General features: G+C 39.4%; 1 protein-coding gene across 1 annotated transcript in view; it reads right to left on the bottom strand.

Annotated features, from left to right (window-relative positions):
* col14a1a (collagen, type XIV, alpha 1a) overlaps positions 1-14,409 on the bottom strand; it is a 504,124-nt gene that overhangs the window by 330,958 nt on the left and 158,757 nt on the right. Inside the window, 2 exon segments of the mRNA XM_051935518.1 lie at positions 1,867-1,996; positions 2,497-2,654. Coding sequence (XP_051791478.1) covers positions 1,867-1,996; positions 2,497-2,654 — 288 coding nt within the window.

Here is a 14,409-nt window from a genome sequence, read left to right as displayed (position 1 = left end):
TATATTGTCATGCTTGGGTCACAGATTTGCGCAGAAACACAGGAGGTTGTAGAGAGACAGGAACGTTATTCAAACACTGCAAACAAACATTTGTCTCTTTTTCAAAAGTTTAAACTGTGCTCCATGACAAGACAGAGATGACAGATCCGTCTCACAATTAAAAGAATACAAACATATTTTCCTCTTCAAAGGAGTGCGCGTCAGGAGCAGAGTCTGTCAGAAAGACAGAGGAAAGCAAACAAATCAATACGGCTGTTTGCTTTTAAGTATGCGAAGCACCGCGGCACAAAGCTGTTGAAGGCGGCAGCTCACACCCCCTCCATCAGGAGCAGGGAGAGAGAGAGAGAGACAGAGTTTGTTTTTCAATCAAAAATCAATACGTGCCCTTCGAGCTTTTAAGTATGCGAAGCACCATGCAGCATGTCGTTTCAGGAAGCAGCTGCACAAAAGATAGCAACGTGAAGATAATCTTTCAGCATTTTTAGACGAGCGTCCGTATCGTCTAGGTGTGTGAACAGCCCCCCTGCTCAATCCCCCTACATCAGGATCAGAGAAAGTCAGCGCAAGAGAGACAGAAAAGTAAGCCGGGTAGCTTCTCAGCCATCTGCCAATAGCGTCCCTTGTATGAAATCAACTGGGCAAACCAACCGAGGAAGCATGTACCAGAAATTAAAAGACCCATTGTACGCAGAAATCCGCGAACCAGCAAAAAATCTGCGATATATATTTAAATATGCTTACATATAAAATCCGAGATGGAGTGAAGCCGCGAAAGGCGAAGCGTGATATAGCGAGGGATTACTGTATTTACAAAGCTACAAGATCTACAGAGGTCAATTAGATCTTAATTGCTTTAAGATACATATATTTGAAATGAAACAGAAGGATGTAAGGCTTGACAGCAGAAATTTCTAAACTTCTTGATTTTACTAGAATGTAGGATGCAATAATGTGTTACATGAAGATAACAGTGTTTTACATCTTGGGTTTTAACATATTTTTTCATAGTCATCATTTTATTTAAAAAAAGCCCTATGACAAACTCTTTCTGCCACTATGCCAAAAGCTACCACAATAATGAACAACTTTACTTCCTTTGTTCTTTTCTATAATATGTTGTAACAATAATAAATGATTTCAAAACATTTTTACAAGATTTTTTCATTTATCAATCTGTTTTCTGGAGCCACGTACAGCAGTATAAAGTTGGATGGGATAAAAGTCTATGCCAGCAGTCTCTCAATCATTCATAATAGAACTAAGAACAAAGTGTGACCAATACCTTAATAATTTAGTTTGCTTCTCAAATTCCATAATGACCCATACATAACTAATTTGTTATGTATTAGTATGTTTAAAGTATTTTACTTCCATCACCAACTACTGTACTAAGCAAACAGAAAAAAGGAAGTCTGACAACCACTTTGTAAAAAGGAAAAAGGTGTTAGTGTACACACAAATATGCAAATATCACTTATATGCTATTAGTCAGTCCCGCTACATCCTAACACAGGGTCACGGGGGTCTGCTGGAGCCAAACCCAGCCAACACAGGGAGCAAGGCAGGAAAAAATCCCGGGCAGGGCGCCAGCCCAACGCAGTATATGCTATTAATGTTGTATAAATGTCTTTATTTATGAAATGTCAGTTAAGTACTCACATTCCCTCACAATTTAGAGTTACCAAATAAATGAGGCTGAATGTTTTGAAAGAAAATAAACCACAAAGGGAAAAACACCACCAGATATGCCTAAATGGCTATGGGGCCTGACATTACATAGTTAAATAGCTAACACGAATGGGTAAGTTATCTTCCATCCTATTTATGCACCTATTTATTTTTCTGGCAAGTTTGTCAGTATCTTACATGTCGTTTCACTGCCCCTCAACCCCTCACTTGCAGTGCTGGTATAAACTGCAAATACAGCAATTTGGTATTCTGTCAAGGACATTAAGTTCTTCAATACCACAGTGTTCTCAGATCCATCCACTACTGCCTATGGATGACAAAGAAAACAAAAGGAAAAAATTATTTGAAATAAGATATATAAATCAAAGAGTACTAATAATATTAATGGATCTAACTGTGAGCACTATTTGCCCTACAAACAGAGGCAGACATTGCTAAAATTATATTAAAAGGGTAAAAATGCTGAACTGGGTTATGCTGGAATTAAAGTGCAAGGGTAATTATTTTACGATAAGTTTCCAACTTCTGTCTCTGTTGGAAGAGGTCTCAAGATTCACTGGAGTCATCATTAGCGGCACAATACATGGGCATGCCTGCACAACTAATACTGCTTATTAACAATTACTGAAACACAAGTATTACCAGGAAAGCTGAAAATAGATTTTGAGAATTTCATACATTTACTTTTATGCAAGAATCATTTTTACACATCTTATTTACTGATATATTAAGATTTGAAATCCTAGCAATCCTTTTTGATCCTTCTTTACTGTATCTATCCTAGCTCCAAAAAAAAAATTATTGCACCTCTTCTGGCTGCCCTCCTCTAGTAGGGTAGAACACCACTCGATATTTTTCCACCTTTCCAGGGGCATGTGCCCACGTAACACGGAAACTTCTAGCTGTCACTTCAGATGTTTTCAGATCTTGAGGAGCTCCCATGGGTACAGTGCTGCTAGCTACTCCTAGAATGTCAAAAGGAAAACTGTTTAGAACTACACCTACAGTATATGTTACATTTATAAAGATTATGAAGATAAAAATTTTAAATTATGTATTCATTAATTATTATGTCAATTGTTGTACAATTAACACCCAGGATAACCAGCTACTGCATAGGCTCTATATAGTAATTTCTTATTTTAATTAATTTTATTATATTTAAGAAAACATACAATTCAGTCAAAGATAGGCACACATTAGCAATACAGAACTACAGCTATTGTTTCATCAAAAAAAGAAATCAAACTACAAAAGAAAACACATAATTGCCCTTCCATCATCAATATCAGAAAGTTATATGACAAAAAAACAGAATGATTTTGCAAAAAAATAAAAAGGCAAAAGTCAAACAGGACTAGAAATATATTTTAAGGTAGCACTAACTAATTCTTTGACAGATTAAAAAAGATCTTTAAACTGTATATAGGAGCATTCATTTGTTTCCATTTTACAATAATATGACATGACTTTCTCACTAAGTTATGCGAGCTATATTAGGATTCTTGAGAGCATCATGAGTCTTTGTGCAAACCATGAAGTTTAGAAAATGACAATAAATTTCCTTATTATACAATTGTTAAACTTTCCTGCAGATCTTTGCAGCATTTTACCTTATTGCTGGAATACTCCAGTCCAATTCATAGTATATTTTTAAGTGCCCTTTTTTACAGTTTTAGCAATTCCAAAAATAATACATAGTGTATTGTGAAGCCTGTTATCTAGAGCTGCCACTGTTAATTCATGTAATAAGCTAATTGAATAAAAATGTTAACCACATCATATTTTATTAATCGACTAGTAGCCTCTGCCCATCCTCTCTCTTTGCACTGTTTTTCATTAGACCAATTACACAGAAAGCTGCACCACATTCAGCAGAAGAATGTCCCTACAAAATATCAGGCAGAATTATCCACTGTGTCTGAAAATCAGGAAAAGCAGTTGTTCATTGTGTTGAAAAAAAAGGAAGATGGTGTTCAACAACAGCACTAGCTCAATGGATTAACACCTCAAGAGGAAACACTCTGAAGTATAACAATGGACAAGCCATCAGTGTCACTTACTTAGCTGTTTGACAGTAGTTCTTTCAGTGTTGTGAAGCTGGTTAAATTGAGAAATTCATATTAGTGACTAGCACTGGAACGAAAGTTGCGTTACATCTTCAGACAGTAAATATAACTTGTCTGCTAAATGCACTTGTCATCTGCTGCTATTATTACTCATAACTGAACTGAACTAAAACAATGTTTCAGTACATATACTACCTAAATACAACAGAATAGTTTGTTACATGCAATTGCTAGTTTTATTTCAGACAGGGCTGCATTTCCACCCTTTGCCAAATATTTATGCCAGGGCCAGCAACTTGTAACTCTTTAATTTTCACTTCGTGGATATGAAAGAAAATAACTTATCAGCAGTTATCAAAATTGAGCAGCAATGCCATCCTATATAAACATATTTAATAAATTGTAAATAAATGACATTCAAAAAATGATCAGGTGGACTCAATTTTTAATACAGCACAGCGGATGCAAATGATTCGAACTAAAAGAGAGTTTGCAGCATCGCAACATGCAGCTGTCCATCTGTAGTGGAACTGCTGCTTCGAAGTTGTCTTTTGTTCAAAAAAAAAACAGAATATCTACATATTGTCAGATTACCAAATGTGCCGACCGTACACCTCAGCAAACATTAGCTCATCAACATACATTTAGCGATTTTGAAATATCAGAATCCTCTATAATGCCTGAAGCCTACAAAAAAAACTTGTAATGCTGGGCCACTTTAAATTCCCTCATTAGCATCTATTGTTTTGCAAATGTGTCAATCAGCACCGGAAGCAGGCAGCTTGCTATCCCATCTCATACTGATACAACATTAGTCGTACACAAAGTTGTCCCAGCTCAAGTCGGTTTATCTGGGTGTGAGGTGCCTTGAATTTTATTGGGTAAATAATATATCATATTGGGAACACAGACATTTCATGTGTGTACTGTGTCTACAACGATCTGTGTAAATGTAGGATGACAGGAAATGCAAAGCAAGAAATGTTGAACACATAACTAGAACAGAAACTTTTTTCATGTTCTACTAATAATTGGCAAAATGCTGAAGTGAAGTGTATAATGTGTGAAGACTGAAGTCCAAATATCAAATAAACACTTTCACAAAAGACATAGATATAACAAAACAAGTGCACTTTTTGTCTAGAATTTAACCAAAGTAAAAGAAATTGGGATAGGGTACGCTCACACACACACACACACACACACACACACACACACATCTGCTTAGCTGGTGGAGAGGTAAGAACTGCTGTCTCCAAGTTGAGAGGTTGTGGGTTTGATCCTGGGCCCTTCATGCAGTGAGCAGCTAGTATTATTACTATTATAGAATAAAAAACATACATGTGATTTATTTGAGTCTGTAACAGCCTGTGTAAATTTTTGGTACCGTTTTGTTTTATTATTCACTTTAATTCTACAGTCACGTTCACGCTCCACCTGATCTAACACTGTTAGTTTTCAAATATAGACATGCTATAACAGAGGTGAACTCAAATGAGAAAGAGAGCAGAAGCCCTCCCCACAGGAAACGTCCACTCACACATAAGAACAACACAGCTGCACCGGGCATAAAGGCGAAAGATGGCACAGTTTGGATGCAGCAAGAGGTTGGACGTCATCCTGCCAGTTAATCTGCCACTACCTCTCTAAAGGACACCTAGACCAGGTCCGTCAGCCCACATCTACTACTTGCAGGCCTTATCCTATGAAGGTCTACAGTAGGCCCAAAACAGCGATCTGGCATTTTAAGTTCAAAATGCAATGAAAGTCTCAAAATATACCAAATATGTCTTGCAAGGTTAAGAGAAACTATAAAACTCTTGTGTGGAGGAACAATCCAAACACTGTTACTTTATCTTTTGGGGATTTATTAACACTAGAATCCCTGAAGCCTACAAAAATATTTGTAATTCCGGACCACCTTAAATTTCCTCGCAACTCCTCATCAGCATCTTTGTTTTGCAAATGTATCAATCAGCACTGGAAGCAGACTGCCTGCTCACTCATCCCACACCGAGGCAGCTGAAGTCAAGTCAGATGCAAAATTCTCAGAGCTGAAGTCTCTTTATTTGGGTGTGAGGTGTCTGGAATTGTATAGGGTAAATGAAGGGCGTGTCTGACAGGTACGGAAAGGTAGATATTGCCATTGTGCAACAAAATGGCATTCAAACTTAACAATGATGAGTCAACAAACAGTCACCGTTCTGTTGGATCATGTTCACATTTGAGAAAAGAAAGCAATCCATCGATGTCACTGAAAAAGGTGAGACTGTCAATTTGTCTGAAGAATTTTGTCAAAATCTTCATGACCGTGGCAAAATACTGAAATTTTTGTACCTGGTGACAACAGGTTCCGCCCTTGCAACCTTGATCCAAGCAGTTCTGCCCAATTCTTCGATAAATCAAAATATCTGACAAGATCATTGAGCTCTACCTCAGAAATTAAATGAAGATCACTGGATGTTAATGGCTCGAAATCTGGATTGTCAGCAGCTTCTATCTGCATCGGCTCATCTATCTCTGCCTCCTTGTCCTCGTCCTCCAGTGTTCACACCTCTGGCAGTTTTGGAACAGAAAGACTTTTCTCGTGTTGCACTGGTCTCATTGCAGAGGCAACATTCGGTACTCAATAAACTTCCTGTTCTATGAAGAAAATCTTGAAACATTTGTCATGTAGAAGTAACAATCAGCAACATGATCCTTCTACTTCCTCCATATCTTTGGGATGGCAAACAGCACGGATGGACGCACACGCTTCAGCCAAGCTCACGGGCTGGTACACCAAGATTCACAACATGTATGAAGAGCCCATACTTTGTCCTGGTCACTAATTTTGTACCCGAAGTATACCTTCTTTATGAGTGCTGTCATTCTCTGTTTCTGTGCTTTTAAAGTGGACTCGCCACAGATGTAACAAAATGTGTCACAGTTATTGCGACATTGGCAAGACATTTCAGAAATGAGTTGAAATTAAATTCACAGCCTTTGAATTCAACAAGTTATTTCTAATGTAATACAGTAATCCCTCGCTATATCGCGCTTCGCCTTTCGCGGCTTCACTCCATCGCGGATTTTATATGTAAGCATATTTAAATAGATATCGCGGATTTTTTGCTGGTTCGCAGATTTCTGCGGACAATGGGTCTTTTAATTTCTGGTACATGCTTCCTCAGTTGGTTTGCCCAGTTGATTTCATACATGGGACGCTATTGGCAGATGGCTGAGAAGCTACCCGGCTTACTTTTCTGTCTCTCTTGCGCTGACTTTCTCTGATCCTGACGTAGGGGGATTGAGCAGGGGGGCTGTTCGCATACCTAGGCGATAAGGACGCTCGTCTAAAAATGCTGAAAGTTTATCTTCACGTTGCTATCTTTTGTGCAGCTGCTTCCTGAAACGACATGCTGCACAGTGCTTTGCATACTTAAAAGCTCGAAGGGCACGTATTGATTTTTGATAGAGAGAGACAGAGTTTGTTTTTCAATCTCTCTCCCTGCTCCTGACGGAGGGGGTGTGAGCTGCCGCCTTCAACAGCTTTGTACCGGGCGGTGCTTCGCATACTTAAAAGCAAACAGCCCTATTGATTTGTTTGCTTTCCTCTGCCTTTCTAACAGACTCTGCTCCTGACGCACACTCCTTTGAAGAGGAAAATATGTTTGCATTCTTTTAATTGTGAGATGGAACTGTCATCTCTGTCTTGTCATGGAGCACAGTTTAAACTTTTGAAAAAAAGACAAATGTTTGTTTGCAGTGTTTGAATAACGTTCCTGTCTCTCTACAACCTCCTGTGTTTCTGCGCAAATCTGTGAGCCAAGCATGACAATATAAAAATAACCATATAAACATATGGTTTCTACTTCGCGGATTTTCTTATTTCGCGGGTGGCTCTGGAACGCAACCCCCGCGATGGAGGAGGGATTACTGTACTCACTGACACTGATATCAGTTAGAAAGGCTGCAGCATCTAAATATATATAGGGTTCCATTGCCATGAAAACATGCTATAGTCTTGAAGGCATGTTTGGGTGTTCCTGAGCGCACCCAGGCACACATGATCAGACAGATTTGTATACAGTTCAATATGGATTTTTGCATTAGAGAAAGGTATTTCTTCCATTATGTATGTATAAACCCCTTGACATAGTTCTTAAGCATAATAATTTCTGATATTATTTGAAAATTACAACAGCAGCCTTCTCTTTTTTGTCTCGCACCTAGGACCACTCATCCTGGGCAGGATGTGATTACCACTTCTTTTAATAAACTTAACATTCCAGACAATACAAGTTAATTTATTCTATTTTTTTCACGATATTAGCAGTATAAATTGCATTTCCCACAATTGGTGGGTGTATGTCACTCACTGCTAATTTATGCATGTTTTAAACAGAGAGATTCTCGTACTGCAAAATTGGCAATAAAAAATGTATATATACCAGTAACAGCGCACTGCACAATAACGTGCAGTGAATAAATTTGACTTATAGTTTTCATACTGTTTCTCTGTACGTTTAGCATTTGTTTGCTCAGAGGATGATGTGCTTGCTGCTTCCTGAGCAGCTCTTCTTTTCTCCACCCTAGTGGCCCGCTTCTTCTCTTCTTTCGTCAGCATCTTTTCACCGTTAAAACAGATTAAGTCAGTGTTTGTGTTGCAATTACTTAGTACGTTTTCTTTATTTTTTCACTTAAGCTTGCATTTAAGTCTTCAATCTGCCTCAAGAATGATTTAAGATATGAAGAGGTAGGGGAAGAGACAGCGAAGGTGTTAGGGATGAGAACGGCGCCCGTACGCATGCGCCACCCTGCTGGCCGCTGCCGAGAATTGATTCCACAATAAAATAAAATGAGAAATAACCTTGGAAGTCAATCATCACCCGGAAAGCGGATAGTAAACGTCACGTAGTATATGTGTACCAAATTTCAGGTGAATAGTTCAAACCGTTTGTGAGGTACAGGTGATTTAAAATCTTGCACAGACAAACGGACAGCCACAGTAGCGTATTATATATAAAGATAAGCTATGGCCAAAACTTGAAGTTCTGCCAGTTCCCGAATTGGCCGGCCATTTCACATTTTGGCCAAGAGGTGTGGCCAAAGTCCGAATTACTAGAAATGACCAGTGTATATGCTACTTTGGCCAGTCATTTTGCAAAGTGGTGAGAAATCCCTGGCCAAAAATCGATGTGCTGATGTAAGACTGTCCGTTCAAGGTGCGAAGATGCTTAAAAATTCAGATGCAAAATTCCCACCAGCGAAAGTTGGAAATAATGTATGCATCCGTATACCAGATGTTGACAGAGGTTGCAGTGATCCAGTTGTCATGCAGTTGTCATGAACGTTGAGGGCGCTTTCTACAAGCTGGGAACAGAATATGGTGTTCTCAAATAACTGTATTCCAGAAGTGAGTTTTCCATTCTGAATGAGAAACTGCTCACACTGGAATCCGTAGGCACAGAAGAAAAATCACTACGAACCGTCTCGTCTTCCCAATCACTGATCATGGATATTCATAAAGTAAATAGATTGTATAAAGTATGAAATTATACAGACCCACCAAAATCTGCTCATGCCTTTTTTCTTCCAACTTTGGCCGATCGCCCCATGCTATTTCGCAAACTGGCTAGCCAAATCCCGAAATCAAGGAAAGATTGGACATTGGCTGGTCAATTTACAGCGACATTGGCCATTTCCCGATTTGGCTGGACACTTCCCACTTTGGATGATTTCGGGCTTTGGCTGTAATATATATATATTTTGTACAATGAGCAAATTATTGTGTGCATATTCTCTTTTTTTCAAACTTTCAGGACACATATTAATCAAACAAACTTTATTTATAAAGAAATCTTTTCTTTTTCCTGTGGTAGAAGTTACACAGTAAAAGAAATACAGAAATACGTGAAAGTGAATTACAATCAAACATTTCAGATACTGATCCATGAGTTTTTAGCTGTCTTAAATAAGTATTTCTTGTTTCACATTACTTTTAAAACAATGACAATGCTATTATCCTCACAAATCTAACATAACGAGACTGATAATCAATTATTTGATATTTCTGAGGGCCTTTGCAACATCAGATAACAGTCACTCAATACTCATGTCATTTATTTATTTATTTTTATATGCTTTTAAATTTGCATCTCTTACTCTTTCACTCTCTACAGTATGCCTCTACAAATATTTCCCAACTCCTACTTTCTTTCATGGAAACAGTTTTATTTGAATAGCTGTTAACCACAGTGTAAATGACCAAAAAGTAATGAACTTTAGCATATTTTCTTGCCCACCCTCTGCTGCTGCCACATGGTACAATACACTTCCAGACTATTAGAAAGTGTGATTACATCATAACAATAAGCACATCCTTTATGGGGGACTGACCAGCCAACTAAAATGCAGGGCAGCGTGTGCAATCAGCAGGATTTTGTGTTCTGCTAAAAGGCTCTAGGAACCACACCTAACCCTTTAAATTAATATATACCAATTAATTGAGCCTCTCATTTCCAGGGGCTCAAAACTATATGGACATTTACTTGACAATCTGTTCCATAGCAAGGTGGGAGCAGTTCCCTTATTACTTCATTAACTATTAATGAGGTAAAAGGTCTGGAGTTGAGTCCAAGTGTGGAATTAGCATTTGGAAGCCATTACTGTAAACTCTCAATATGAGGTCCAAAGAGCTATCCAAGCAAGTAAAAACAGTCCAACTTTTACACTGAGAAAAAAAAAACATCAGATAACAGGAACACGAGAAGTGGACAAATCAACCATTTGGCACATTCTTAAAAAGAAGCAACACACTGGTGAACTCAGCAACACCAGAAGGTCTGGAAAACCACAAAAGACAATTTTAATGGATGATTGCAGAATTCTCCTTTTGGTGAATTTAGCCAAACCAAGAATACAATCCTGGAGGTTGACCTATCATTGCCTAAGTCTACAATCAAGAAAAGACTAAATGAAAGTAAAGTCAGAGGGTTTACTACAATGTGCAGACCACTGGTTAACCTCAAGCACAGGAAGGAGAGATTAGACTTTGCCGGTTCCGGAACAATTTTCTTTGGATAAAGGAAACTAAGATATATACGAGGTGAGACACAAAAATAACTGGACTGGGCTTGGGGCTTTCCTGGAAAACTGTCTGGAGGTCAGCCAAATGTGAATCATAGAACTATATCCCATCTTACATACCCTCTCAAACCACTGACCAGCTAGGTATATCCTGTGAATTGCCCAGTCAGTATTTTCACAACAATCGCTAAACAAGTTGCCGCCATAATGTCTGGTGAAAAAAATCAAACAGAGAATCAATATCACATATCTCGCGAAATTGAACAAAACGGCCACAGAAGCTTATGAAATGATAAAAAAACAGCGTACAGTGATAACAGTTTGTCTCGCACACAAGTTTTTGCAGTATATAGAAGGTGGCAATGTTTAGAATGCTGTAATTCATCAATAAATATTTTTTTTTTACCAATCCAGTTATTTTTGTGTCTCACCTCGTATACCAGAATGTTAGTAAGAGAAGAGCATGGAGAAGAGAACAAGCGGCTCATGATCCAATGAATACCACATCATCTGTGAAACATAGTGGAGGCAATTTTATGGCATGATCATACACATGGCTGCAAAAGGAAGTGAGGCACTAATGTTTATTGATGATATGACTGCTAGCTGAAGTAGCAGGATGAATTATGAAATGTACAGAGTGTAACAGTAGGGGGCGCTAGTGCTCCCATTAAACCCTCAGGTACCACGCCAAACACCAGGTAAAAGTCCAAGACTTTTTATTTTTATAATAATAATGTGCACAAAGCACCCTCCACTCCACACTACTCATACAAATCACCAAATCAATACAATAACCAAATCCTCCTCTCCCAGACACGTTGCCACCCTTCCTCCCAGCTCAGCTCACTCGTCTGGGGTTTCCCACAATCCTTTATAGTCCCTGACCCGGAAGTGGTTCCAATCCTACAGTCCATGGTTCATTATCACTTCCGGGTCAGATTAATAAGTCCTTTTCTTCAACCCAGAAGCACGTCGTTCCTTCTGGTCATGTGATCATGACGTACTTCCGGGTTATAGGGCACGTATAAGTCCTTGAGCCTTCCTGTAGCATCCTCTGGTGGGCCCCACAGTGTCCAGCAGGGTTGGGAATAAAAACTCCATTGTCCATAATTCCCTGCTGGTCTTCGGGGCACTCCCATGCTACAGGGAGGGCTCCATCTAGCGGCCTGGGGGTATTTGCCGGGATGAACAGCCGGCCATCTCCCACAAGAGGTATACTGACTGCTCAAATTCAGACAAATGCTGCAAAACTGATAGGATGATGCTTCACAGTACAGATGGACAATGAGCCAAATCATACCGTGAAAGCAAAGTGTTTTTCAAAGCAAAGAAGTGGAATATTCTTCAATGGCCAAATTAATCAACTGATCTCAAACCAATTGGACATGCCTTTCACTTCCTGTAGACAAAACTGATGGCAAAAAGTCCAACAAAAAGCAACAACTGAAGTCAGCTGCAGCAAAGGCCTGGAAACCCAGCACTTGGAGATGGCCTTGCGTTCCAGACTTCAGGTATTCATTGACTGTAAAGGATTTTCAATCAAATATTGAAAATGATCATTATATTTATGATTGTTAGTTTGTCCAAATGCTTTTAAGACCCGAAAATAGTGGGACCATGTACAGTGGAACCTCGGTTCACGAACGTCTCGGTACACGTACAAATCGGTTTAGGTCTAAAAAGTTCGCCAAATTTCTGCCTCGGTTCACAACCACACACTCGGTATACGAACAAGCCAGTTTCCCTTTCGGTTTGTACATGTTCAGTCTCTCCCTGTACATTTCCTGTGCAGCAAGCAAGAGAGAGACAGCAAGAGAGCGCGACACACACACACACACACGCACACACACACACAGAGGCAGCAAGAGAGAGAGAGACGCACACACGCAGGCAGCGCTAGAGAGAGAGACGCAGACACACAGGCAGCACGAGAGAGAGACGCAGACACACGGGCAGTGCGAAAGAGAGAGACGCACTCACAGGCAGCGCGAGAGAGAGAGCTGGACGCCTAAGGTAGGAAGCCAGTTCAAGAATGCACTGGGCTTGATTTTGCTTTCACTTCTGTTTACAGTTCGTAGCGTGCATTGTTGCGATGTTACTTTTCTTGGTAGTTTATTAAATTACGGATTTTTTCAAATGTTCATTTTTTTCTCTGTGCTTAAAACTCATTAAAAAAAGTGTTTTTAGCCAGCGGTTGGTAGAGCTATAGCGCTAACTATTGCAGTGTTAGTTTTCTCTGTTGTTCAAGGTTTTCTCAGTATTATTCAATGTTTTTACATTTACAGTGGTGTGAAAAACTATTTGCCCCCTTCTAAATTTCTTATTCTTTTGCATGTTTGTCACACAAAATGTTTCTGATCATCAAACACATTTAACCATTAGTCAAATATAACACAAGTAAACACAAAATGCAGTTTGTAAATGGTGGTTTTTATTATTTAGGGAGAAAAAAAAAATCCAAACCTACATGGCCCTGTGTGAAAAAGTAATTGCCCCCTTGTTAAAAAATAACCTAACTGTGGTGTATCACACCTGAGTTCAATTTCCGTAGCCACCCCCAGGCCTGATTACTGCCACACCTGTTTCCATCAAGAAATCACTTAAATAGGAGCTGCCTGACACAGAGAAGTAGACCAAAAGCACCTCAAAAGCTAGACATCATGCCAAGATCCAAAGAAATTCAGGAACAAATGAGAACAGCAGTAATTGAGATCTATCAGTCTGGTAAAGGTTATAAAGCCATTTCTAAAGCTTTGGGACTCCAGCGAACCACAGTGAGAGCCATTATCCACAAATGGCAAAAACATGGAACAGTGGTGAACCTTCCCAGGAGTGGCCGGCCGACCAAAATTACCCCAAGAGCGCAGAGACGACTCATCAGAGAGGTCACAAAAGACCCCAGGACAACGTCTAAAGAACTGCAGGCCTCACTTGCCTCAATTAAGGTCAGTGTTCATGACTCCACCATAAGAAAGAGACTGGGCAAAAACGGCCTGCATGGCAGATTTCCAAGACGCAAACCACTGTTAAGCAAAAAGAACATTAGGGCTCGTCTCAATTTTGCTAAGAAACATCTCAATGATTGCCAAGACTTTTGGGAAAATACCTTGTGGACTGATGAGACAAAAGTTGAACTTTTTGGAAGGCAAATGTCCCGTTACATCTGGCGTAAAAGGAACACAGCATTTCAGAAAAAGAACATCATACCAACAGTAAAATATGGTGGTGGTAGTGTGATGGTCTGGGGTTGTTTTGCTGCTTCAGGACCTGGAAGGCTTGCTGTGATAGATGGAACCATGAATTCTACTGTCTACCAAAAAATCCTGAAGGAGAATGTCCGGCCATCTGTTCGTCAACTCAAGCTGAAGCGATCTTGGGTGCTGCAACAGGACAATGACCCAAAACACACCAGCAAATCCACCTCTGAATGGCTGAAGAAAAACAAAATGAAGACTTTGGAGTGGCCTAGTCAAAGTCCTGACCTGAATCCAATTGAGATGCTATGGCATGACCTTAAAAAGGCGGTTCATGCTAGAAAAACCCTCAAATAAAGCTGAATTACAACAATTTTGCAAAG

Source organism: Erpetoichthys calabaricus, chromosome 13 (assembly GCF_900747795.2).
Source record: "Erpetoichthys calabaricus chromosome 13, fErpCal1.3, whole genome shotgun sequence".
Classification (NCBI taxonomy): Eukaryota; Metazoa; Chordata; class Cladistia; order Polypteriformes; family Polypteridae; genus Erpetoichthys; species Erpetoichthys calabaricus.
This window is presented reverse-complemented; position numbering and strand designations above follow the sequence as displayed.